Here is a 25,149-nt window from a genome sequence, read left to right on the forward strand (position 1 = left end):
GAGGGCAGACCGTTCTTCGGCCAATGGTCAGAACGGGAGAAGCTTCTGCACATAAACTGCCTCGAAATGTTGGCAGTAGATAACGCGCTGACGCGTTTTTGTCCCCAAATAAGAGGACACCACGTCCTGGTCCGTTCGGACAATATGTCAGTGGTGGTTTATATAAATCACCAAGGAGGTATCAGATCCAGAACCCTTCACAGGCTGACGGAACGCCTCCTGGTCTGGGCTCAGCACAATCTGCGCTCGCTCAGAGCAGCGCATGTGCCCGGCCACCTGAATGTGGGACCAGACAGACTGTCCAGAAACAATCTTCCGGTAGGAGAATGGTCTTTACACCCACAGACAGTCAAACTGCTATGGAGGACATTTGGCAGAGCGAAATAGACCCATTTGCGTCTCAAGAGAACGCTCACTGTCGGGAATTTTTCCCCAAGAGCAGGGATGCGCTGGCCCACGTCTGGCCCCGCTGCCCGCTCTATGCGTTTCCCCCTGTCATGCTCCTACCCCAGGTGTAAGAGCAAATCAGGAAAAACGGATGCCCAGTGCTACTCGTCGCCCCATTATGGACGAACCAAGCCTGGTTTCCAGTCCTGATGCAGCTGACGAGTACCGCACGTGGCCGATACCGGTGAGGAGGGATCTCCTCTCGAAAGGCAAACGGCTCGATCTGGCATCCTTGCCCGGAGCTTTGGTCCCTACATGTGTGGGCCATCAACGGGTACCCGTTAACCTCCCAGCGGGAGTGTTAAACACGATCACGCAGGCTAGAGCTCCATCTACGAGGTGGCTCTATTCCTCAAAATGGTCTGTGTTCACTAGCTGGTGTACAGCGCATGGCACTTCACCCTCACACACTGTGGGGTGCCGGAGGTTCTTTCCTTTTTTTTTATACAAGAGCTTCTGGATAAGGGCAGAGCCCCATCCACGCTCAAAGTTTATGTGGCGGCCATAGCAGCGTTCGCTGAACAACCGCTTGGCCAGTCATTAGGAAGGAACAATCTGGTCATTCACTTCCTTAGAGGAGCTAAGAGGCTGAATCCTCCCAGACCTCCCTCGGTTCCCGTTTGGGACCTTTCCACGGTTCTGGAAGCCATGAAAGGTGCCCAATTCGAGCCAATACAGTCAATAGACCTGAAACTCTTGTCTCTCAAAACAGTGTTTCTTCTGGCTCTCACTTCAGTGAAGTGCATAGGGGACTTGCAAGCGCTCTCAGTGAGCGCGGCGTGTATGGAGTTTGGGCCTAATGACTCAAAAGTCATACTCAAACCAAAGCACGGATACGTTCCTAAATCCCTCAATACACCGTTTAGGGCACAGGTGATCTCCCTGTCAGCCCTGCCGGTATCTGAAGAGGAAGGGGACGCGGGCTTCCTTTGCCCGGTCAGGGCGTTAAAAGCCTATGTGTCTCGCTCATCTGTTTTCAGACAGACGGAGCAGCTCTTTGTTTTGTTCAGCGGACGTTCTAAGGGACTAGCTGCGTCAAAACAGAGTTTATCCAGATGGATAGTTGATGCTATAGCGCTAGCTTACACATCCAAGGGCCTGCAATGCCCGATAGGTGTCAAAGCGCACTCCACGAGAGGCATGGCCTCGTCGTGGGCTTGGTCCAGTGGGATTGCCTTACAAGATATCTGTATGGCGGCAGGCTGGGCCTCTCCGTCTACATTTATAAGGTTTTATAACCTCGAGGTTCCCGCTTTACAAGCTAGATTGCTCTCGGTCTGATTTTTCAGTATTGCCTGCCCGATGCGATCGGCTCAGGATGCTGAAACTGCTAGAGCGTCGATCACTGATCGCCTATATACTTCTGTGGGCAGTACGTAAGTCCCCCATATTTATCAGTCCAGGCCGAATCCGCCCTGGCAGTGTGGAACACCTGATATAATCTGCTCTTATTAGAGCTCTATATTACAGGAATGATGCTATTCTAGCCCCTCTTCCCGGATTCTCTGTGAGTCCACTTGTGATTGGGCACTGTATGAGCCCCGGGCACCTGCCCTTGGGACTTTAGTGTTATATCTCAAGCACGCACTGCGTTTTGCACTGTGTTCCCCTAGCGTAAGATACTTACGCAAGTACGAGAGAACCTCTCGTAAGAGAACGTACTCGGTTACTAACGTAACCTCGGTTCTCTCTAGAGAGGGAACGAGTACTTGCGTATCTTGCCGTGCATGCGTCACGTTCTGATTCGCTTCAGCGATGAAAAAACTGACCAAACCAGCCTCTCGGGCCGTATTTATAGCCCCAGCCCCACCCGCTTTCGGCGGGACATGACGTACATGACATTGGTTATGACGTCATGAGGGGCCTCTATCGATAGGCTGGTGCAGTTGCCGCAGAGCAGCCAATGGGCGCGCGAGCTGTCTCGCCCATGTCTGCATGCTGCTGCAACGCGTTTTGCATTATTACAAAATTAAGGATAATTTTTGGCTTCAATATCTCGAGGAAAAGAGGTTTTCCCCTAGCGTAAGATACTTACGCAAGTACGAGATAACCTCTCTAGAGAGAACCGAGGTTACGTTAGTAACCGAGTACGATTTACTTGAGAATGAAAAAAAACGTACTACAGTATTCCATCTGTTGCTCCTCGAAATACCAGCCCTTCTGAGGTATATTTCCATTATTATTATTCCTCACAGAGCTGCGAGACAGTGTAAACAAGTACAATGATCTGAATAAACTTGATGTGTTTTCTCGAGCTGATATGTGGGCGTTCACAGTTTGTATGGGATCGTCTCAGTCATTTGCGTTTGAATAGCGCGCGCTCTCCGTGGGCGGGGCAGATTAAAACGTAATGAGCTGAGATGAGAACGACTGACATCTCTCTCTTTTCATAAAGATAACATAAACAGAGAATATTTTTTTTAATATAAATTACTTCATTTAAAAGAAGAGAATTCAAGCTTCATGCCTGTGTGTCTGTATGCCTGTTTGACTGAGTATTCGCTAAGTTATGGTTCATTTTCGGACGCGTTTCAGAATGGACTTCACTGACAGAGAGAAGGCAGAACTCGCTTTGTGTTTATTTTTCTTTATTTGGCGAAAAGCACAACACTTTGTTTTTATTGTGAGTATACACAAAAATAATACACATTTAACAGAATCGATTGATGTATGAAACTTGTTTGTAATATCAAAGTCAACAGAGCAAAATGAATCTCTTTTGAACTGATAAAAAAAAAAGCGAGCTGGTATCGCCGGCGATACAGCCGACCCCAGGGGGTTAAACATGATTTTGGCACACCTTGAGGGCGCAAAAACTTTTGTACGTTTGGTTTTCATTGATTTTTCATCAGCCTTTAATTGTATCCAACCTCATATCCTAGCAGAAAGGTTAAAGAGTGTTCATAATATTGATTTTGGATTGATATGTTGGCAGATGGATTTTTTAACCAATAGGTCTCAACGTGTGAAGGTAAATGGTGTTTTATCTGATGTACTTTTTTCTTCTATTGGGTCACTGCAAGGATGTGTTCTTTCACCTCTTTTATTTATGCTTTATACCAATGAGTGTCGGACGCAACTAGGCGTCATATCATTAGGTTTGCAGATGATTCAGTGATTGTTTCCCTCCTTAATAATTAGGATCCTGATCATGGTTCTGTAATTGACAGATTTTACTGATTGGTGAAATTGTCCTTTTTGGATATCAATGTATTTAAAACTAAAGAGATGATTGTAGATTTTAGGAAGAATCGCACAGCCATCTCTCCTGTGGTTTTTAAATGATCATGCTGTTGAGATTGTACATCAATTTAAATACTTTGGTACTGTAATAGATGAAAAGTTGACTTTTGAGGCTCATGTGGATGCTATGTGTAAGAAAGCCCACCAGCGTATGTATTTTTTTAATGGAAGCTTTGTGGTTTTAACGTGGATAGTACTTTAATGGAAATGTTTAATTCTTGTTTAATTGAGTCTGTTATTACTTTTTCATTTGTGTGTTGGTATGGATCACTTAATCTTAAAAACAGAAATAGATTACAGGGTATTGTTAAAGTGTGTGGTAAGATTGTTGGCACTGTTGAATAGTTTGTACAAAGCCGGGACTCTGAGGAAGGCCGAGTTAATGATGAGAGATTCCAGCCATCCTTTGCAGAATCTTTTTAAGTTGTTACCTTCTACTCGCAGATATTCTTTACCACTTTGTAGGACTAATAGATTTAAAAAGTATTTTGTACCAGCTGCCATTGTTTTGTTTTTATCATTATTTAGAGTAATTCATTAAGGTTTTTTTTTTTTTTTTTTTTTTTTTTAATTGTATGGATTACTGCTGGCTGTGAAACAAATTGCCCCTTGGGGATAATAAAGTTGACCTAACTTAACCTAAGTAAAATAATTGAAAATGTGGGGAAAATCTCTTTATGAAATACATTTTTTTTTTTCCAAAACACTTCTTCTATAATGCCTGAAGAGTTTGGAGAACAACTGACAAGAGATCAGAGACCATTCCTCCATACAGAATCTCTCCAGATCCTTCAGTTTCCCAGGTCCATGTGTAACACTTCCCGTAGTATGAGAATTTTACATCAAGAGAAACACACACACACACACACAAAATCTAGTATAGGCCTACTCAAAAATCCCAGGGTTTGATATGAACGTGCAAACAATTGCCGCCCCATGACGGTCTGTTTCGCTCCTCATATACTACCATCTTCCTCTAGGATGACGGGTCATTGCGCTATGCGAGGTCACTCTCTGAATCTCGTGAGAGTTCATTACAGAGTTACAGACCTATACACGTAAAAACAACATCCCATAAAGACATTATAATGACTACCAATACATAGGTCAATCACAATATAAATAATCTACCCCCTATGAGGCTTTGCTACACATGTCTGTGCTTGTCCTCTTAAGTTCAGCCCACTCATTTTCTATAGGGTTTAGGTCAGGGGACTTGGATGCCCATTGCAGAAGCTTCATTTTGTGCTCAGTGACCCATTTTTATGTTGATTATGATGTTTGCTTTGGATCACTGTCCTGATGGAAGATACAACCACAGCCCAGGGATAGATTTGAGGGATAGATTTTCTAGCAGAAGCGGTCAGGTTTAGATTTTTGATCTGTTGGTATTTGATAGAATCCAGGATGTCCAGGACCTCCAGCAAAAAATAGGCCCATAACTTTAAAGATCCTGCAGTATAACTGTGGGCATGGGGTACTTTTTATCCCTTTGTGCACCAAAGCCACCTGGTGGTTTTTACTTTCATCTGACCATAGAAGCCGTCCCGTTTGAAGTTCCAGTCATGTCTGACAACTGGATATGCTGGTGTGTTTTTTTTTTTTTTTTATGAACGAGTAGATTTTTTTTAAAACCCTCCCAAACAACATGTGGTGATGATGGGGCTGTTTGTAGTCTTTAGCCACTTAAACTCTCCTCCTCGCCATGCATTAAGACAATATAGACCCGCGTCCTCTTCCAGGCAGATTTGTAACATCTTTAGTTGATTGGAACATCTTAATTATTGCCCTGATGTTGGAAATGGGGAATCTCAATGCTTTAGCTATTTTCTTACAGCCACTTTCTATTTTGTGAAGGTAAACAGTCTTTTTCTGCACATCAGATTTATATTGTTTGGTTTTAATCATTGTGATGAATTATAAAGGAATTTGGCCTTTTGTGTTAATTCATTTTTATACTCCTCGTGTCATGGCTGGACAATTTCATGTTCCTAGTCACACTGTGCTAAAATGTAAATAGATATATTTTACTCATAAAAAAATTCTAGGGGTGCCAATAATTGTGGCCAACGTGTTTTAGAGAAAAACATGTATTTCATAAAGAGATTTTCCCCACATTTTCAATTATTTACTTCAATGAAAGGTTCGATTTTTGTGTTTTTTTTTATGTTCATTTTTAAATAAAATATCAAAAGGAATAACAATGCAGATTTATTTTTACAGCCTTCTTTGTTCATATTTACCAAGGGCCCTAATAATTCTGACCACAACTGTACATTTTTACAAACATATTCTATTTTAAATAAATGTTGTTCTTTTTTTTTCTTTTTCTTTTTATTCACCAAAGATCCTAAAAAAAGTATCACAGGTTATATCACAGGCAATGTTTCCAACATTGATAATAAATCAGCATATTATAAGTATTGTTTTTTAAGGATTTAAGGATAAGGTGACACTGAAGACTGGAGTAATGGCTGATGAAAATTCAATTCACTCTTTGCATCACAGAAATAAATTATATTTTAAAGTAAAGAAACATTATTTAAAATTGTTATAATATTTCACAATATTAAAAAAAATTCTGTATTTTTGAATAAATAAATGCAGTCTTGATAAGCATAAGAGGTTTCTTTCAAAAACATAAAAAATAGTAATGTTTCCAAACTTTTGACTGGTACTGTGTATATACGGTTTAACACACACACACACAATTACCAAAACTGTTTCTAATGCAGGTTGTAAGAATAATGTATGGTAACTTTTGCCTTGAAACATCAATGTTACTGTGTAAAGCATTGACAAAAGAGTAAACCGTTTGCTCAGGACCAAACAAAAGTGTGAAAAGTTTCATGTTCCAAGGTCAAACCATTAGTGAAATAGCAGAAATACAAATAAAAAGCTCCAGAAAAGATTGACTTGCCATATAAATGGTAAATGGACTGCATTTATATAGCGCTTTCACAGACCTATGGCCACCAAAGCGCTTTACATAGCCTCACATTCACCCATTCACTCACACATTCATACACCGACGGCGGTGTCAGCCATGCAGGGCGCCATCCAGCTCGTCGGGAGCAGCTGGGGTTAGGTGTCTTGCTCAAGGACACCTCGACACTTGGTCAGGTGGAACCGGGGATTGAACCACCAACCTTTTGGTTTGTAGACAACCTACATGAACCACTGAGCCACTGCCGCCCAAACAATCGTTTATCCATCTTCTCACGCTTGAAAAGCGAACCGATGCTCACAAAACCCTAAAGGTAGGCCTACACACAAATTTGCTCATACATCTTTTAATTATCTCATTAAACCCTGAATAGTAGTCATACAACATGCATTGGGAGTGAAGTTAAAATGTGTGTGCTTGACCCAGAAACTTGATTTTTTTTTTCTTACAATGCAATGTCTTTACAGTATGATACTGCAAAATATACAGCATGTTACTGTTTTATGAAAATGCAGTATAATGCTCTTAGAAATTACCTGTAAATGTACAGTAAAGTTTTACAGTGTGGACTCAACCTCAGGCTTACAGGTCCTTTTGGGTTGATTCATTTTCTTTTGCTCACAAGGTCTGTCCTTGGGCATCATTCACAGTCTTGTTGGGCAGGCATCTTTACAGTATGGTGGCATGGGTATCAGCCTTCCCATAGCGTCAATACCATGATGCAGCATTCAGTTCCCTTGTAAATGGAACATCTCTGGGTTTTGTATGTAATCTGTCTTCTTGTAATGTAATTTGCTCCCATGGTTCTGGTGCTTATTGACCCAAGGAAAACTTTTTGGTATTCTAGTCTCTACAGTAGATATGACTCATGGTCATATGGTCTCTCCACCAATGTTCTGTGTAATTTTACCCAAAAATAATGGCATGCGTACCCAAAACACAAAGATGAAAAGTATTCAGATCCCATAATTTTAAGGTCAAAGTACGAGGAGTGTACATTGTTGGAGTACAATAATGGAAGTAGTAAACTATCTAGTAGTATCACTCTGTTTTGTTGTTTCTTTATCAAAATCTATAATTAAAAAAGAAAATTATTAAAGCATGACATTTGCTAAATGTTTTGGGGTTTAAATGTTACAGTGTTGAGAATCAGTGCAAAAATTTCCTTAACTAGCAAAAAATATTGGCCACACCACACTGCATTATTCTAGTTATCTCTTGTTAATTTTATTCATAAATACGTTAAATGGCTAAATGCTTTATGAGCCAAAGCATTTCTGAAAAAATATTGAAACATGAAAAACATGATTTTTTTTTATTACAAAATTGATTAAAATATATTTCATAAAATGATTCAAATTTAATTGTGATGAACATGCAAATTTAAAACCATTTAAGGAGCTCTTTTGTATTACACATATTTATAGTGACACACAACACACAAATAGCACAGTTAGCAATAGTTTCCTGAGAATGTCACAGCTTTAATAGGTTCTGTAGCTATTTTCAGAAACCTGTCATGAGAACCTTTTGCATCTTTCCATAGTGTGCTGGCAGGTTATAATGGCACCATCTTTGCCTATGGCCAGACCGGAAGTGGGAAGACCTTTACAATCACTGGAGGTGCAGAGCATTATAATGACAGAGGCATCATTCCCAGAACTCTTTCTTTCCTTTATCATCATATCAGCAAGGTCAGTATACATTTTCATATGTCATACTGGAACCATGGATTTAGATGGTGAAGGCTGGCAAATATTTATGCAAAGCATTCTGTTATTCCAACTGGTAGTAATATTTTAGTTTTTAGTTAATAATTGGTCTGTTTTTATGTACTTATTAAAATAGTTGTATATCTGTTTGCAGGATAGCAGTATGGTCTATACAACCCACATTTCTTACCTGGAAATCTACAATGAGGCCGGCTATGATCTGCTGAATCCCCGACATGAAGCATCTCGTCTGGAGGACTTACCGTCAGTCTCTGTTTTTGACCCTTGTTCTTTTTCAATTCTCATAATTGTAGATTAACTTAACTCTTCATTATATCAGATCTGATCTATCGTGATATGGGTCAAACTACTTTGAAAATAGACAATGCCCACTTCTGAGCACACAAGCTGAACTTTAAAGGAGTAATGGCACTTTAAATCCACTGTCACTGTTACTAGCAGTATTGCTTCTCACTTTTTTCATGTTAGTGTCAAAAATAAAAGAAAAAGTTAAAATATATTGATTGATTTGGTATCAATCTCTGATTTGTTTTTATATTCAGTGATTAACAAACTAGACCTTGAATCCCTTGGGTGCTTGATTATAATTTTTTTTCAATAGAGCTGCTTACTTTTTGTTTAGTTTATCACTTAGCCTCATGTGAGCTCTTGTCACAACAGATGACTTAGTTTTTGTTGTAACGCAGACACTTCTACAAAAAAGAAAGAAAGCATAATTTTAGATTATTAGTTATTAAACTCAACCCTTCCTTCTGGTTCTGTTCTCACTCTCACTCTGTTCTCACTCCACACTCTCATGAATGTTCGAGCTTCAGTACAGGTTTTAAGCATTGTTGACAGAATGCCACAGATGTTGAGCTTAAAACTTCTATTATATTAACATGTAAGACAGTAAACCCAATAATGTTATCATGAGTGCAAGGATGCCGGAAAAAGGCGTTTTCTGTCCACCCACAGCAATTATGCCAAAAAAGCAAATGTGCATTGCATTGAGTAGTCCTGCTGAAAATACATGCCCATATTTTTCACATTATATGTCCTCTGATTAAAGGATTAATTGTGCATGCGAGTGTGTTGAGTATGTCTCTGGCCCTGCAGTCTACACGGCGGAGGTTTATGATTTGATGAATACCTACTTCCCACACTCATTTACAATTTTTTTTCTCATCTTCTTAACGTTTTGTCATTGATTTAGGAGGGTGACAATAATGGAAGACTCAGACCAGAACATTCACCTCAAGAACCTGTCGTTGCAACAGTCGGCCAGTGAAGAGGAAGCTTTGGATTTGCTTTTTTTAGGAGACACGAATCGTATGATTGCAGAGGTGAGGACATAAGTTTGTATGTAAACATGTTCAGTTCACGTAGTCATTGTTTAGGATTGACAACTGTTTTTGTAAGACATTTTTTTTAAAGAAACAAAAAACTAATGTTTTATATTTTCAATCATTCTAAGTGTGTACAAAATGTCTTTACATTTGGCACATTTTACTTATTAGATATCTCCAAACCAATAGCAGAAATCCACCCATCCATCCATTCTCCAAATTGCTTTTCCTTTTTACTCTCTGTGCACACAGAGAGCCACTTCACAGGCCAGTCTCGAAATGATTTCTTTTTTGCCTTATTGCTCACTTGAATTAAGCTGATTAGCTGATCAAAGTAAAGGTCATTCTTGGTCGGCTGCTCTCTCACGGAGCTTGGTGCACTCCGGAGCACAAATAGTGTAATAATCACATGTTGTAACTGCGTTACTTGCATTAATATTTAAGACATTAAAGGGATACTTCAGGATTTAGCATTAAGCCTTGTATTAGTAGAAAACCTGTAGTATTTTCGAATTACCGTGCTTTCCACCCTCATATCCCCCTGAGACGAGAGATTTATGTATTTTTTGTCTGGAAAAAATCCTCCGATGGCGAAAAATCGTAATTTTGCGTCATCGGAGGATTTTTTGGCCCGAGGCTAAAGACTACAGCCAGTAGAAGGGGCTGTCCCACATGTTTTCAACCCGCCCATAGAGGGTGGGATCTCACTCACATAATGTACACATAGTGTCAGCCGTCTTTCTTTGGAAGCTAAGCTAGCAGGCTCTTGTTCTGTGGAGAAAGCTGAGTAGTAGGAGAAAGCTGAGTATTAGGGGTTACCATCCTCTTTTTCCCGGACATGTCCGGCCGTCGAGATCGACCAAAATGTCCGGGATTCAGCTTTTACTGTCTGCAGTCGCCATTCATTGTTTACATGCAAACCTTTTGTTTCAATCTAACTGAATTCATTCCGATTGGTGAATCTGAATGTAGTGTTTACATGAACGCTAAACAAGTGATCGGTTGATGTGCGTTTTAACATTGCTAAGAAAATTACCGCTCCTCCGTGAGAGATACGAGACCAGTGCGTCTCACAGTGCCGCTCATCAGTAATCACGCCACCGGCCTCGCGCCGTTCTCCTGCACCCCTCAGCCTCATCCTGCTCGCCACAGTAAACATAATGAACGGCGACTGTAGAACGCAAAAGCCGAATCCCGGACATTTTGGGCGCTCTCGAAATCCTGAGCAGACTCGTCACGGAGACTCACTAGTAGCCTAGACTTGTTGTTTAACTGCGCGCTCTTACCGGTAGGCGTGGCTTGGGAGTGGCCTCCTAGGGCTGCGAAGCAAGTGCATTCTGGGAGTTGTTGTCTTTCATCCACATAAGCCAAAAATACATTTTCTGGCTTTTCTCAGTCTAGAAAGCTCCAAATTCAAAAATAATTTCACATTTCTTCTACATAAATGACCCATTTTAAATACACATTCATCTTTCCAGAGGTGAAGTATCCCTTTAAACAGAGAATATTAATCACAGAAATTAACTTTTGACATCACTAATATAACATACAAAAAAAAACATAGGCTGGGATCTCAGATAACAAGAAAAAAAGCAAAACAACAACAACAAAAATGCCTATTTACTCCTGTACTCTGAAGTTAACAAAAAAGAGGAATAAAGTTACAATAAAAAAATAGATGGAAAACTAGTCATCATGCGAAAGGTTTTCCCGGTGTCATTCATTTCCACGACTGAACTGTGCTGAACTATGCTGGACATGTGCGGTATTTGTAACAATGAGTCAGCGGAGTTGGGATCCATGTGTGGTTTTATTAAAAGAAGCAATAGTGGTACAAAGAGTCAAGGGTCAATCATCAGCAGCAGATATATCCAAGGCAACACAGGAGGCAGGTACAGTGTCAGGGCAGGCATCAAACAATACAGAGTATATCCATGCAAACGAGGGAAAATTACAAGGGCAGGCAGCCAAGAGTCGTAACAGTGAAAACAGTCCAGGGTCAAACACAAAACAAACAGATTACTAGGAGAACACTCAGAAATGTCAGCAGAGCAGGACAAGACTTTGCAAAGAATGCATGAGAAAAAGCTGAACAAATAGTCCAGGGAATGAGGATCAGGTGTGCAAGCAATCAGTACCAGATTCGGGGTAATGGGAAATGGAGTTTGAGGGAGAAAGACAATACTCAGGTGAGGGAGCCATCTGCTGGTGAGCAGGAGGAACCACAGAGGCTTGATTCGTGACAGCATCCTACTCTTTGACCATGGACAATAATTGTACCATCATATTTTATTTTTCTATGAGTCCTGAGGCCTTGCTTTTCCCCAAAAATCTTAACCTTGGGATAGGCATTGCTCTTTAAAACTATTCTCCAATTCAATATTAATTAATTCAATATTTATAATATACATCTGTTGTTTACAGGAATGTGTTTATATTGCAGACAGATTCTTTTTCTTTTTTTTTGCTCCTTTCGATGTGATATATTGTTAATTGCCTTTAAACGGTTGCATAACATTTGGAACTTTCCATGAAAAAGGTGTTCTATATTTAAAAGCAGTAAAGTTAAAAATACTTTATCTAGTGAGAGAAATATTAGATGTGTAAAATAAACTGCAATGTTAACAAAGTTAACAGTGTTTTGTGTTAACATAAAATGAACATACAAATGCATCAGTTCCATATGATGGTCTGTTACAATGCTGGTCTTGTCCTTGATTGTATTTAACAATAAAAAAATTAAATTAAAATAAAGCATCAGTGTAGTAGGTATCATTAATTAACAAAGAAGATATAGCAGAACTCAGATGTAGGTGGTATACTGAACAGAGAAGGCAGATGAGAAACAACAGAACAGGTATAAATATGGCAGGCAGAGATAATGACAATAGATTTTGGCAGTAGATAAGAGAGAGAAAACACTTAAGATTGATGATGATGATGATGATGATGATGATGATGATGATGATGAAGATTAAGGTAAGTATTCCAGCAAACAGTGGTATGTATTCTAGAGGTACGTTTTTAGAGGTAAGTTACAGAAACCCTCAAGCCAGTGCCACCACTACTTTGGTGTCAGCTTCATGGACAACAGCTCCCAGTTGCCAATTTCATATTTGGCCTTCGCAGTCGAAAGCTTTCAGGAGCTTTGAAGGACCTGCGCCTGGACACAACGACAACGCAGTCCTGAAGTGTCAACTAGTCTCTCCCCTGTGAAATTCTCCTTCCCTTCCCTTTACTGTACCTCTGTACAGATAAAACGTTGTCGGGATAATTCCGGTTCACGTGGCTTCACGGAAGCAATAAATAATTCTGTATTATAAATTTTAAGGCCAGACAAGTAGTTTGTTGAGGGTTGGTTTGTAAAGAACTACACGCCTGCGCACATAAATATTTAAATGTGCATACCTATAGACTAAGCACATAATACGCATGTGCACGCAATCAGCATTCTCACAGGTTCACGTTTTTAAAGTTTGCACAGAGAGAACTTAAAGTGACACCAGGCAAGTCTTTTTTTTTTTTCTCTATGAAGCTCCCCCTAGTGTCTGGTAGTAAATGCTTTCAAACACACTGTCGTAAAAACGAACTGTTGTCCCTCCCCCCTCGCCACGAGCAACCCAGCTGATCAGCTGTCAACCCAGCTGAGCAGAGGAACCGGCTATTTCAAAACCAGTTATGTCTACCGAGGCAAGTAAAGCAATATTTTCTTTCCAACTGATGGCGATTTTTTTTTTTTTATGTGTTGTCATGCATACTAGTATTTTTACCGGGAACGAACGATATGAACGAGGCGAACTACTGCTTTCGTGTTTGTTTGTTTTTGGGAGAGTGGGCATGAGCATAAAAAATATATATATCGGAGGCTAATATTTGTCTAAAGTTATATTAGCAAGGTCTATAAGTTCATCTGGTAGAATGACGGTTTACCTTTGCTTGTCTAAGAAAACATCAGAATGTTTTTTTCTAGCTCGATCATGATATGTGCAACATGTTTATTGCCTATTATCAGACGCGTTGACTTAGTGACATAAAATAAAAGTGTAAGTTACACAAATAAAACCGACAGAGGAACGGCCAAACAACTAACGTTACAGAAATCAAACGTGTTTGCTAATGACAATGCTAACATCTAAGTTATAGTATCTAGCGTACTAGTAAGCCCGTAACAGACAGCGATCATAATAAAAACCTTTACAGACAATAGCAAACATCCTGAGGTCACAATTACTTGAAATTTAAATATTAAACACAGTTTATTCCAAAGATACTTGCAACAGCAGCCAGGTCAGCATCCGTTTTGCAGGCTTCTGTTTCTCTCAGTTCTCCCCAATCTGAAAAAGCCGGTCCGATATTTACTCGAGTCTGACTTATTGCTCGGTCAGTCTCCCGTTTTCCTCTTTCGTTGGTCCTCCGACAAAGATTTCCTTGCTTTCTGCTTCTTTTTTACAGGCTCAGCCATAACTCAATCTATCGTTGCCCTTTGCTTATAGCTAGCCGGTGCTTGAATGGGGGCGTGTACGTGTGCAGTGCCGTCAATCAATTCGTTACATCGCGAGATCTGATATCATGCGATACTTCCTGACGGCAAGGCCGGCGGCCCGCCGGCCCAAAGTTGCAAGTGAGTTTTTTCCGCTCTCGGGCACCAGGGGGGTGCGAAACCACCACCATTCAACCCGAAATAGGTAATATAACCATTCCACTGACTCCGAAGCTGTTCAGTTAAGGTTAAAAAGTTACCTAGAGCACCTTTAAGGGTTTTCTGTTAGAACGGTGTCGTGTTAGCGGCCCCAAAGTTAATAACGAATGATCGTTGCGACGGAAGTGAATCAATCAAATTAATTTCCTATTATCAATGTGAAGCTGCTTTGAAACAATCTATGTTGTTGAAAGCGCTATATAAATGAAGGTGACTTGAGTAGTTGGTACAAGAAAAATAGCTTAGGAGGAGTAAATCCAGTAGATCCAGCTTTGAAAAAACTGTTACCCCTCGCAAGTTCTCCAGAGTTGCTGGGACATGAGAAAGTTGGAACATGAACTTAAATGTGATGTTGTTAATGCTGTAAGTCATCTTGAGTTTTCTCAGGTGTGCATGTGATTATACTTGTCATCAACAACATCTGAGGATAAGGATAAAGACTCCTTGCACTTTATTACAACAGACATATTTATTTAATATAATTTGACCATTTTATTGTTATTTGCTGTAACAGTAATTCATTCATCCCTGGTCTCTATCTACATTTCCATCTTTTTGTAGACTCCCATGAACGAGGCTTCCACACGGTCTCACTGCATCTTTACCATTCACCTGTGCAGCAAAGAGCTGGGCTCAGCCACGGTACGGTGCTCAAAGCTGCACCTGGTGGACCTGGCTGGGTCTGAAAGAGTGGGAAAGACAGGTGTGGGAGGTCAAATCCTAACAGAAGCTAAATATATTAACCTCTCCCTGCACTACTTGGAGCAGGTAGGAGGACTTTCTTTGTTACAGATGTTTTTTTAAGGTGCACTATGGAATTTTGGTCTCTCCGACACATCATCTGTTCGAAGCATAGAATCACAAGTTACTTGGAGAATTGTTTTATGTTTCATGTTGTGCATTCAGCTCTTTTGCGAATGGTTTGAGATTAACCCATAGTTGCCTGTGATTTCCATATCTGAATAGATCTGCATTTATCTGGTCTGGAAATAAAACCAAACTGCAAAATAATAATATATGTAGTGTAGCCTAGTATACTGGTACAAAATAAAAACACATTGCGTTATATGTATTTTTAATAATACACTTTACAGAGTCATGACAGCAGGTGTTTCAATGAATGCAAAGTGTGGCACTGTCGCTGATTCATGCTGAAAATTCGTTCATACTGTGCCAGTCTGTCTCATTTTTAGAATGATTATTTATTCCACGGTAAGAACAACATAGTCTTGTGATCTGTAGATAAACAGTTTATACAAAATTAAATGATGATAAGGATATTAAATCAAGCTGTAAGGTTGTGTGTCTTTAGCGCTCCAAAGACTTTATAGCCTTTAAGTAGCTTTTAGAGCTCTTAAAACTTTCAAAACAAAATATATATTTCCCAGAAAAAAAGCTACTTTTTCCAACGATTAGATTAATCCGTTAAATCCTTAATGTCCAATGGAAACTTATTCCACCTGTATATTTGAACGTCTTATTACCACACAAAGTCTTACACTTGCATAGATTCAAATTTATAATACTTATAATTTATAATACTATTTATAATAATGTCCATGTCTTACATTAACCCGAGAGAAATATGAGTTAAAATACACTGGGGCCCTATTATTAATTATTTTATGTAAAATGTTTAGTTTCAGGAATGCTAACCGTCTTTCAATAGGTTACCATCCAAGTTGCTGAAAGTGTCCCAATATCCACATGAGTAAAAGAATGATATCCTAAAACTACACTCAGTAATTTATTTTGTGACCTTTGTAACTTTGTCATCGACATAGTAGATAAATCAGTTATCCATGAACAACACGCATACTCAAGTTGACTTTGTACTAGACCTATAGCAAGAACCTTTAAACTTTCTTTATAAAAAAAAAAAATAGCATATCTAGCTATACATTTTATTTAAAGGTGCCGTAGAATGGATTATTTTATTATTTTATAATGTTTCGTGGGGTGCCCTTATAATGTTAGTATGTTTTTTAGATCAAAATTGGTTATAATTTAGAAATAAAAGGCATATTTCCTAGCCTGATTTCATCTATTGATTTGAACACTCTGTTTGAAGGGGCGTGTCTGCTGTGAGACTTCAGTGTTGTTGCCCACTGCTGTGATTGGCTGACATGCTTGCATATGAAATATCTGGCATTATGTAGAGCTATCTGGAAAACTTTTACTATTACAGCTTTTATACGTTTTTACTATTACAGCTATCGGGATTAACGAATCATGAGAAGTTTTTTAAGTATTTAGATCTATTCCCATCAATAAAAGGTTGCAGTGATGACCATTGAGCAGATGATTGGATTTCAAATCCAAAACTTGAAACCAAGATGGCGGCGCGAGTACATCGCGAGGCTCGCGGTCTCTCCAGATTCTGCAATTTAGTAGTATTTTTCTTGCTCATTTCGGGTCTGTTCGTGCAGAACAGTTGTGCCTTAACATCGTACACCCAAGGTGAGCTTTTGGATATTGGTTTGCGAATTTCCGACAGTTTTATGGACAACCTTCGACTCCTTCCTGAGATCGCCAAAACACCCGGGGCTATGCACTCTGCCCGGCCGGGCGGAAGTGCTCGCAGGCGGCGTCGAGATCGTAAACAAAGGCGGGGGAAGCGCGGAGGACTAAGAGCTAAGCTAAAGCTAACACCACACCGGCTCTCTTTACCCAGCATTTTCCTTGCCAATGTACGGTCGCTGTTGAACAAAATGGAGGAGATTCGACTCAACATCACATACAGCAAGAGACTTTTGAACTGTAATGTTCTAATTTTCACGGAAACATGGTTAAACAGCGGAATACCGGACAACGCTATTGAGCTAGCGGGACGCCATACATTCCGGGCGGATAGAACATTAGATGGCTCCGGTAAGACCAGAGGTGGTGGATTGTGCATTTACATTAACAAAGCTTGGTGCACAAACTCTGCTATTGTTGGGAGACATTGTTCAGCTAACCTTGAGTTTCTCATGGTTAAATGTAGACCGTTTTATCTACCGCGGGAGTTCACTTCCACTATTATAACTGCAGCCTATATTCCCCCGGATGCTGATGCCAAGTTTGCTATGAAAGAACTTCACGCAGCCATCAGTAAACAACAGACCGTTCACCCGGAAGCTGCGTTTATTGTTGCGGGTGATTTTAATCATTCAAACTTAAAGTCAGTGCTACCGAAATTTCACCAGCATGTTTCCTGTCACACCAGAGGAAACAAAACCTTAGACCATGTTTACACAAACATGGCTGGAGCTTACGTCGCGACACCCCTCCCCCACCTGGGACAGTCAGATCACCTTTCTTTGTTCCTCACCCCCAAATATGCACCTCTCATCAATCGCGTGAAGCCATCAGTGAAGACCATCAAGGTGTGGCCTGTGGGGGCAGATTCCTCACTCCAGGAAAGGTTTCTACACACAGACTGGAGTATGTTTGCTTCTCAAGCCACCAGTGGCTCTCACACGGACATTGACTGCTACACCTCCTCTGTACTGGATTATATCAATACCACCATTGACAGTGTTACAACCCAGAAGCAGATCACCACATACCCAAATCAGAAGCCATGGATGAACAGGGAAGTGCGACTCCTATTGAAGACACGCAACACTGCCTTCAGATCAGGAGATGCACAAGCCTATAGCACATCCAGAGCAAATCTGAAAAGGGGCATCAAAGAGGCCAAGCACTGCTACAAGCTTAAGATAGAGGGACACTTTTCCAACGCTGACCCTCGGCGCATGTGGCAGGGCATTCAGGCCATCAGTGACTACAAACCCTCTCACTCCACCCCCGCAGCCACTGATGTCAACTTCCTGAACGAGCTAAATGACTTTTATGCTCGCTTTGAAAGAGACAACAGAGAAACTGCCACCAAGCTCAAATCCTCAGCTGACCACCCGCCGATCACACTCTCCTCCACAGATGTCTGCAATGCACTGAGCAGGATCAGCGCGCACAAGGCTGCTGGACCAGACAACATCCCTGGACGCGTACTCAGGGCATGTGCGGAGCAGCTCCCTGGGGTTTTTACAGACATTTTCAACCTGTCTCTTGCCCAAGCAGCTGTACCAACATGCTTTAAATGCACTTCCATTGTGCCAGTGCCAAAACACTCCAGCCCGAAGTGCCTTAACGACTACCGCCCTGTAGCACTCACACCCATCGTAATGAAGTGCTTTGAGCGGCTGGTCCTGGCACACCTAAAAGACTCTCTTCCATCCACATTGGACTCACACCAGTTTGCCTACCGTAGCAATAGGAGCACAGAGGATGCAGTTTCCATGGCACTGCACTCTGTGCTCACACATCTGGACAATAAGAACACTTATGCACGCATGCTGTTTGTTGACTTCAGCTCAGCATTCAACACTGTCATCCCAACTAAGTTAATAGCCAAACTTGGAGACCTGGGCATCAACACCTCCATGTGCAACTGGATTTTGGACTTTTTGACCAACAGACCCCAGAATGTTCGATCAGGCTCCAACTGCTCCACGTCCATCACACTCAACACTGGTGTACCACAGGGCTGTGTGCTAAGCCCGTTTCTCTACTCCCTCTTCACCTCTGACTGCAAGCCTGTGTACGGATCTAATTCCATCGTCAAGTTTGCGGACGACACTACGGTGATTGGTCTCATCAGCAACAACGATGAGACTGCCTATAGGGAGGAGATCAAGCACCTGGCCACATGGTGCACTGAAAATAACCAGCTCCTCAACACCACCAAAACGAAGGAGCTCATCGTGGACTTCAGGAAAGTGTCAAGAGGCACACACGACACCATCCACATCAATGGAATGGCTGTTGAGCGTGTCTCCAGTTTCAAGTTCCTGGGGACCCACATCTCGGCGGACATGACCTGGACAACCAACACCTCCAGCCTGGTCAAGAAGGCTCACCAGCGCCTTTTCTTCCTGAGGACACTGAGGAAGAATCAGCTTTCCTCCACTATCCTGGTGAACTTCTATCGCTGTGCAATAGAAAGCATCCTGACCAACTGTGCTACAGTGTGGTATGGGAGCTGTTCTGTTGCAGAGCGCAAGGCACTGCAGCGGGTGGTGAAAACCGCCCAGCGCATCACTGGGACTCCACTACCTGCCATCGAGCACATCCAGAGGAAACGCTGTCTGCATCGAGCTCGCAGCATCCTTAAGGACTCCTCTCACCCAGCCCACAGACTGTTTTCTCTCCTGCCCTCCGGCAGGCGTTTCAGGTGCCTCCGGACCAGGACCAGCAGACTAAAGAACAGTTTTTTCCCCAGAGCTGTCTCTTTATTAAACTCTAACCCTCATTGATCCCACTCCCCTCATATACTGATTGACTCTCCTCTCCCTCCTCACACCTGCCTCCATTTTGTTATTTGCAATACTATAATGTTCATTTGCACTGCTGACTGTTATTACAGAAACAACTGTTTACATATGCATCTTGCACTACTACCTTGACTGGAATATGCTCAATTTGCACTGCCGACTGTTTATTTACAGTACCGACTGTTTACATATACATTTGCAATACCATACTTTAACTGTAATATGCAATTATTTCCACTGCACTTTCACTCGGATAGCTTCTGTCCAAACTTTATTTGCACTACTTTAAATCCATTGTTATACTGCTCATTTTAGCCTAACTTATACATATATCTATTTGTAAAATTCTGTTTATAGTAATAGCCATCTGTATATTATGCTCACATTCTGTTTATAGTAACACCCATCTGTATATATATTCAGTACATATCAGTACATATCTATCTGTAAAAATTCTGTTTATAGTAATAGCCATCTGTATATTATATTCAGTACATATCTAGCTGTAAATTCTGTTCACAGTAATAGTTATCTGTATATTATATTCATAGGACAAATCTATCTGTAAATTTTTGTTTATAATAGTATTCAACTCTATATTTATTCAGTACATATCCATGTTCTGCACTTATGGAACCACTGTATATCCTGCACTTGCTGCTATTGCACTTCTGGTTAGACCTAAACTGCATTTCGTTGCCTTGTACCTGTACTTGTGTAATGACAATAAAGTTGAATCAAATCTAATGACAGCCTGTTGATCGCGTGAATGAAGATCTTATCACTGCAACGCGATTTACTGATGCATAAACAGTGTTGAACGACTTTGAGAGAAAGATTATCTGTCTGAACTTGAACAATTACACATCAGAAATTCACATAACCCACTGGTTCTTCAGAGGCACGGATGAAGGAGCTAAAAAATACTTTTGTGTTCATTTGTACATCCAAACACTGAGCAACTGCCATGCTTCGTTCGCTCGTTTGCAAGCCATGATGTCTCTCGAGGAAAAAACAATATCGCGCTGGATCTAGATAACACAGTGTAAATTATCGTTAATAAAATCACTACTTACCGCTTGCGGGAATATAACGTTAGTTGAAATTGCCCCCTTCGTCCGTTTGAGACGCCGAGAGAAGCCTGGCTGCTTGATATTGTTCCAGGTTAGAAAAACAGTCCGTGGTGAAATGGGCAGAGCAACTAACAACTTCGAATTAAACTGTAGCGGTATCCGATTATAGATAGATCTGCCATTTTCCCTATGATCCTCCTCCTGCTTGTTTCTTCACCTGCAGAACTTCTGATGATTCGGCTGCGCAGTTCCGCCTGGCACTGAGCATGGGCTGGCATATGCAAATTTTTAGAGGCGTACATATTAATGATCCCGACTGTTGCGTCACAGTTGGTGTTATGTGGAGATTCGCCTGTTTTTCAGGGGTGTTTTTCAAAAACGAGATTTAAATAAGAAAGAGAAAACTATGGTGTTTGAGACTTACTGTATGTCATGTCCATGTACTGAACTCTTGTTATTTAACTATGCCAAGATAAATTCAATTTCACATTCTAGGGCACCTTTAAGCATTAACTTTTCCTAAAACTTTCCAGGCCATACTTACACCACTTAAATTATTATCCAGAACACAACAAAGATAATTTACTGATGTTCTTTTTACAAGTACACAACCATCAACTTTAACAACTAAATCATCTACCTTCCTTAACTTATATTTAGACCCAAAGAGAATACATTCTGCTTTACCCAGATGAAATAAAATCATATTTTCAGACAGCCAGTCCTTCACCTTAACAAGCTCCTCACTTAACTTCTCCTGTATTCTATTTGTCTCCTTATCTGCAACTACTAGGGCAGCATCATCTGCTTAAAACATATTACACTCACACACCTCTTGTGTGTGCATATATATATATATATATATATATATATATATATACACACACTGCTCAAAAAAATAAAGGGGACACTAAAATAACACATCCTAGATCTGAATGAATGAAATAATCTTATTAAATTGCTGACAACAAAATCACACAAATTATCAATGGAAATCAAATGTATCAACCCATGGAGGTCTGGATTTGGAGTCACACTCAAAATTAAAGTGGAAAACCACACTACAGGCTGATCCAACTTTGATGTAATGTCCTTAAAACAAGTCAAATTGAGGCTCAGTAGTGTGTGTGGCCTCCACGTGCCTGTATGACCTTCCTACAGCGCCTGGGCATGCTCCTGATGAGGTGGCGGATGGTCTCCTGAGGGATCTCCTCCCAGACCTGGACTAAAGCATCCGCCAACTCCTGGACAGTCTGTGGTGCAACGTGGCGTTGGTGGATGGAGCGAGACATGATGTCCCAGATGTGCTCAATTGGATTCAGGTCTGGGGAACGGGCGGGCCAGTCCATAGCATCAATGCCTTCCTCTTGCAGGATCTGCTGAAACACTCCAGCCACATGAGGTCTAGCATTGTCTTTGTAGATTTAAAAATCATGGTTTCCCCCTTTATGGTTGAATCACGGAAGCTACACCAGTTACCTTTGCCAAGAGATCTCAATTTATTATGTATCATGTGTCAGACAGAGAGAAAGAGGCATATAAGAATAAGGCTACATGAGAGGTCTTCATTCAAGATTTCTCTGTTCCCCATTTCTTTATCTTCTCATCCCATCATATGTAAATGGTTTCTCTGGCTTTATGTTTCTCTGCCATTATGCCTTTGTTTCTCAGTTTCCCATGCCTCTGTTTCTCTAAGGTGGTACAGTAAGATTGAGCTTATATACATCACTGAGAGGCTTCCTTTTAAGGTAGCAAACTATGTTGCTTAGCTTTAAAAATGGAACGTATATGTCATGTCATACGAACACATGGCACAATTCACTTCCATATTAAGAACTATCTTTGTTGCTTACATCTGCATCTGTTGAAACATGTTACATTGTACACACCCTCAAAGCAAAAATATAGCTTCCCTCTTGTCTCTGACATATGATCTTCACATGGTTCCATGCTATCTATAGTCTCCTCATGCACTCAACACATGCACATGAAACTCTGGCTTGACAAAATACATTATGAAATTATTATGAAAATGAATAAAGAAAAATAATACAAATACATAACATTAAACAGTAAATTTTTAGTCTTCAGTCTTGCATTAGGAGGAACCCAGGGCCAACCGCACCAGCATATGGTCTCACAAGGGGTCTGAGGATCTCATCTCGGTACCTAATGGCAGTCAGGCTACCTCTGGCGAGCACATGGAGGGCTGTGCGGCCCCCCAAAGAAATGCCACCACACACCATTACTGACCCACCGCCAAACCGGTCATGCTGGAGGATGTTGCAGGCAGCAGAACGTTCTCCACGGCGTCTCCAGATTCTGTCACGTCTGTCACATGTGCTCAGTGTGAACCAGCTTTCATCTGTGAAGAGCACAGGGCGCCAGTTGCGAATTTGCCAATCTTGGTGTTCTCTGGCAAATGCCAAACGTCCTGCACGGTGTTGGGCTGTAAGCACAACCCCCACCTGTGGACGTCTGGCCCTCATACCACCCTCATGGAGTCTGTTTCTGACCGTTTGAGCAGACACATGCACATTTGTGGCCTGCTGGAGGTCATTTTGCAGGGCTCTGGCAGTGCTCCTCCTGCTCCTCCTTGCACGAAGGCGGAGGTAGCGGTCCTGCTGCTGGGTTGTTTCCCTCCTACGGCCTCCTCCACGTCTCCTGATGTACTGGCCTGTCTCCTGGTAGCGCCTCCATGCTCTGGACACTACGCTGACAGACACAGCAAACCTTCTTGCCACAGCTCGCATTGATGTGCCATCCTGGATGAGCTGCACTACCTGAGCCACTTGTGTGGGTTGTAGACTCCGTCTCATGCTACCACTAGAGTGAAAACACCGCCAGCATTCAAAAGTGACCAAAACATCAGCCAGGAAGCATAGGAACTGAGAAGTGGTCTGTGGTCACCACCTGCAGAACCACTCCTTTATTGGGGGTGTCTTGCTAATTGCCTATAATTTCCACCTGTTGTCTATTCCATTTGCACAACAGCATGTGAAATTGTCAATCAGTGTTGCTTCCTAAGTGGATAGTTTGATTTCACAGAAGTGTGATTGACTTGGAGTTACATTGTGTTGTTTAAGTGTTCCCTTTATTTTTTTGAGCAGTGTATATATATATATATATATGCACACATTAGCAAGACATAACGTAAACACATAAGGATGGACAGCGTGAACTGTAAACATAAAATTTGCCAAGTCTGACCGAACAACGCAAAATAATCAATATTCTAAGCTTACCTTAGAGAATTGGGGCAAAACACAGTTTTTATCACTGATTTTTCATGTATTTACTCAATAATACAATTTTGTTCATTTTTACCTGAATCTTCCATGGTGTAACCAAAAATTATGACTTGAAAAATATTATAATTTAAATAATTGTGAATACACTGTTTATACTGACATGACCTTTCTTTGTTTTAAAAGGAGTTTGAATCATATTATAGAAATTACAATTTGGTGGTCTCCATTTGCTTTCTGGTTTAGGTCATCATAGCCCTGTCGGAGAAGCATAGGTCCCACATCCCCTACCGCAACTCTATGATGACCTCTGTGCTTAGAGACAGTTTGGGTGGTAACTGCATGACCACCATGATCGCTACTGTGTCTGTGGAGAGGAGGAACATTGCTGTACATCTCTTAACCTCAATTTAAAAAAAATAATAATTAGCATGAAAGGCAATATTATTATTTTTAAATCTTCACATCACTCATGCACATGATTCCCCTCCTACCCTCCTTCCTCCTTCTCTCTCAGGAGTCTATGTCCACTTGTCGTTTTGCTCAGAGAGTGGCTTTGATTAAGAATGATGCTTTGCTTAATGAAGAACTGGATCCTGCTCTGGTGAGTCTTACATTATCATTCAACTTATTTTATTTCTTTAAAGGTAGTGTAATTTTACACATGTTAGAGTATTTTCTTGTATCCCAGTATAATGGGCAGGGGTAAATATAAATAAGACATTCGTAGGTTGAATTCCTGGAATTGCTGGAACCCTATTGTGTTTTTACTGAGATTCCTCTTCTTCCTCTTTTCCTTCTTATTTTTTTTCTCTGTCATAAAAGTGTATGGGTGTTGAGATGCAGTCACATTTACCATCGTTCTCCAAAATGTTGCGGGCAAATTCCAGTCATTTCAATAGGAATCCACCGGAGAGTTGCAAAAAGAGAGAGAAAAAAAGAAAAAAAACAGATCTGAGCAAGCAAAATCTCTGTCTCTGTCTGTTTGTTTTTTGATAGGAAGACTTAACTATCTCTTCATCTAGACCTAAAATCTAAAATTTCTAAATTAAAAATGCAAGTTAATTCTTCTAAATCTCTCATAGGTTTTAATTCATTCCAAGGAAGAATTGG

At 40.8% G+C, this 25,149-nt stretch overlaps 1 protein-coding gene across 4 annotated transcripts in view; it reads left to right on the top strand.

The window, feature by feature from the left end:
- The window catches only part of kif6 (kinesin family member 6), a 166,574-nt gene that overhangs the window by 52,783 nt on the left and 88,642 nt on the right, over positions 1-25,149 (top strand). For all 4 annotated transcript variants that reach the window (XR_014199205.1, XR_014199206.1, XM_082143467.1 and 1 more), the window contains 6 exons: positions 8,184-8,331; positions 8,504-8,613; positions 9,566-9,695; positions 14,959-15,165; positions 24,283-24,426; positions 24,554-24,640. Coding sequence is in view for 2 of the 4 variants with exons in the window: in XM_082143467.1 (XP_081999593.1) it covers positions 8,184-8,331; positions 8,504-8,613; positions 9,566-9,695; positions 14,959-15,165; positions 24,283-24,426; positions 24,554-24,640 (826 nt within the window). In the remaining 2 variants the exon portion in view is untranslated. The remainder of the gene's footprint in view (positions 1-8,183; positions 8,332-8,503; positions 8,614-9,565; positions 9,696-14,958; positions 15,166-24,282; positions 24,427-24,553; positions 24,641-25,149) is intronic.

Source organism: Leuciscus leuciscus (assembly GCF_965113295.1).
Source record: "Leuciscus leuciscus genome assembly, chromosome: 17".
NCBI classification, from domain to species: Eukaryota; Metazoa; Chordata; class Actinopteri; order Cypriniformes; family Leuciscidae; genus Leuciscus; species Leuciscus leuciscus.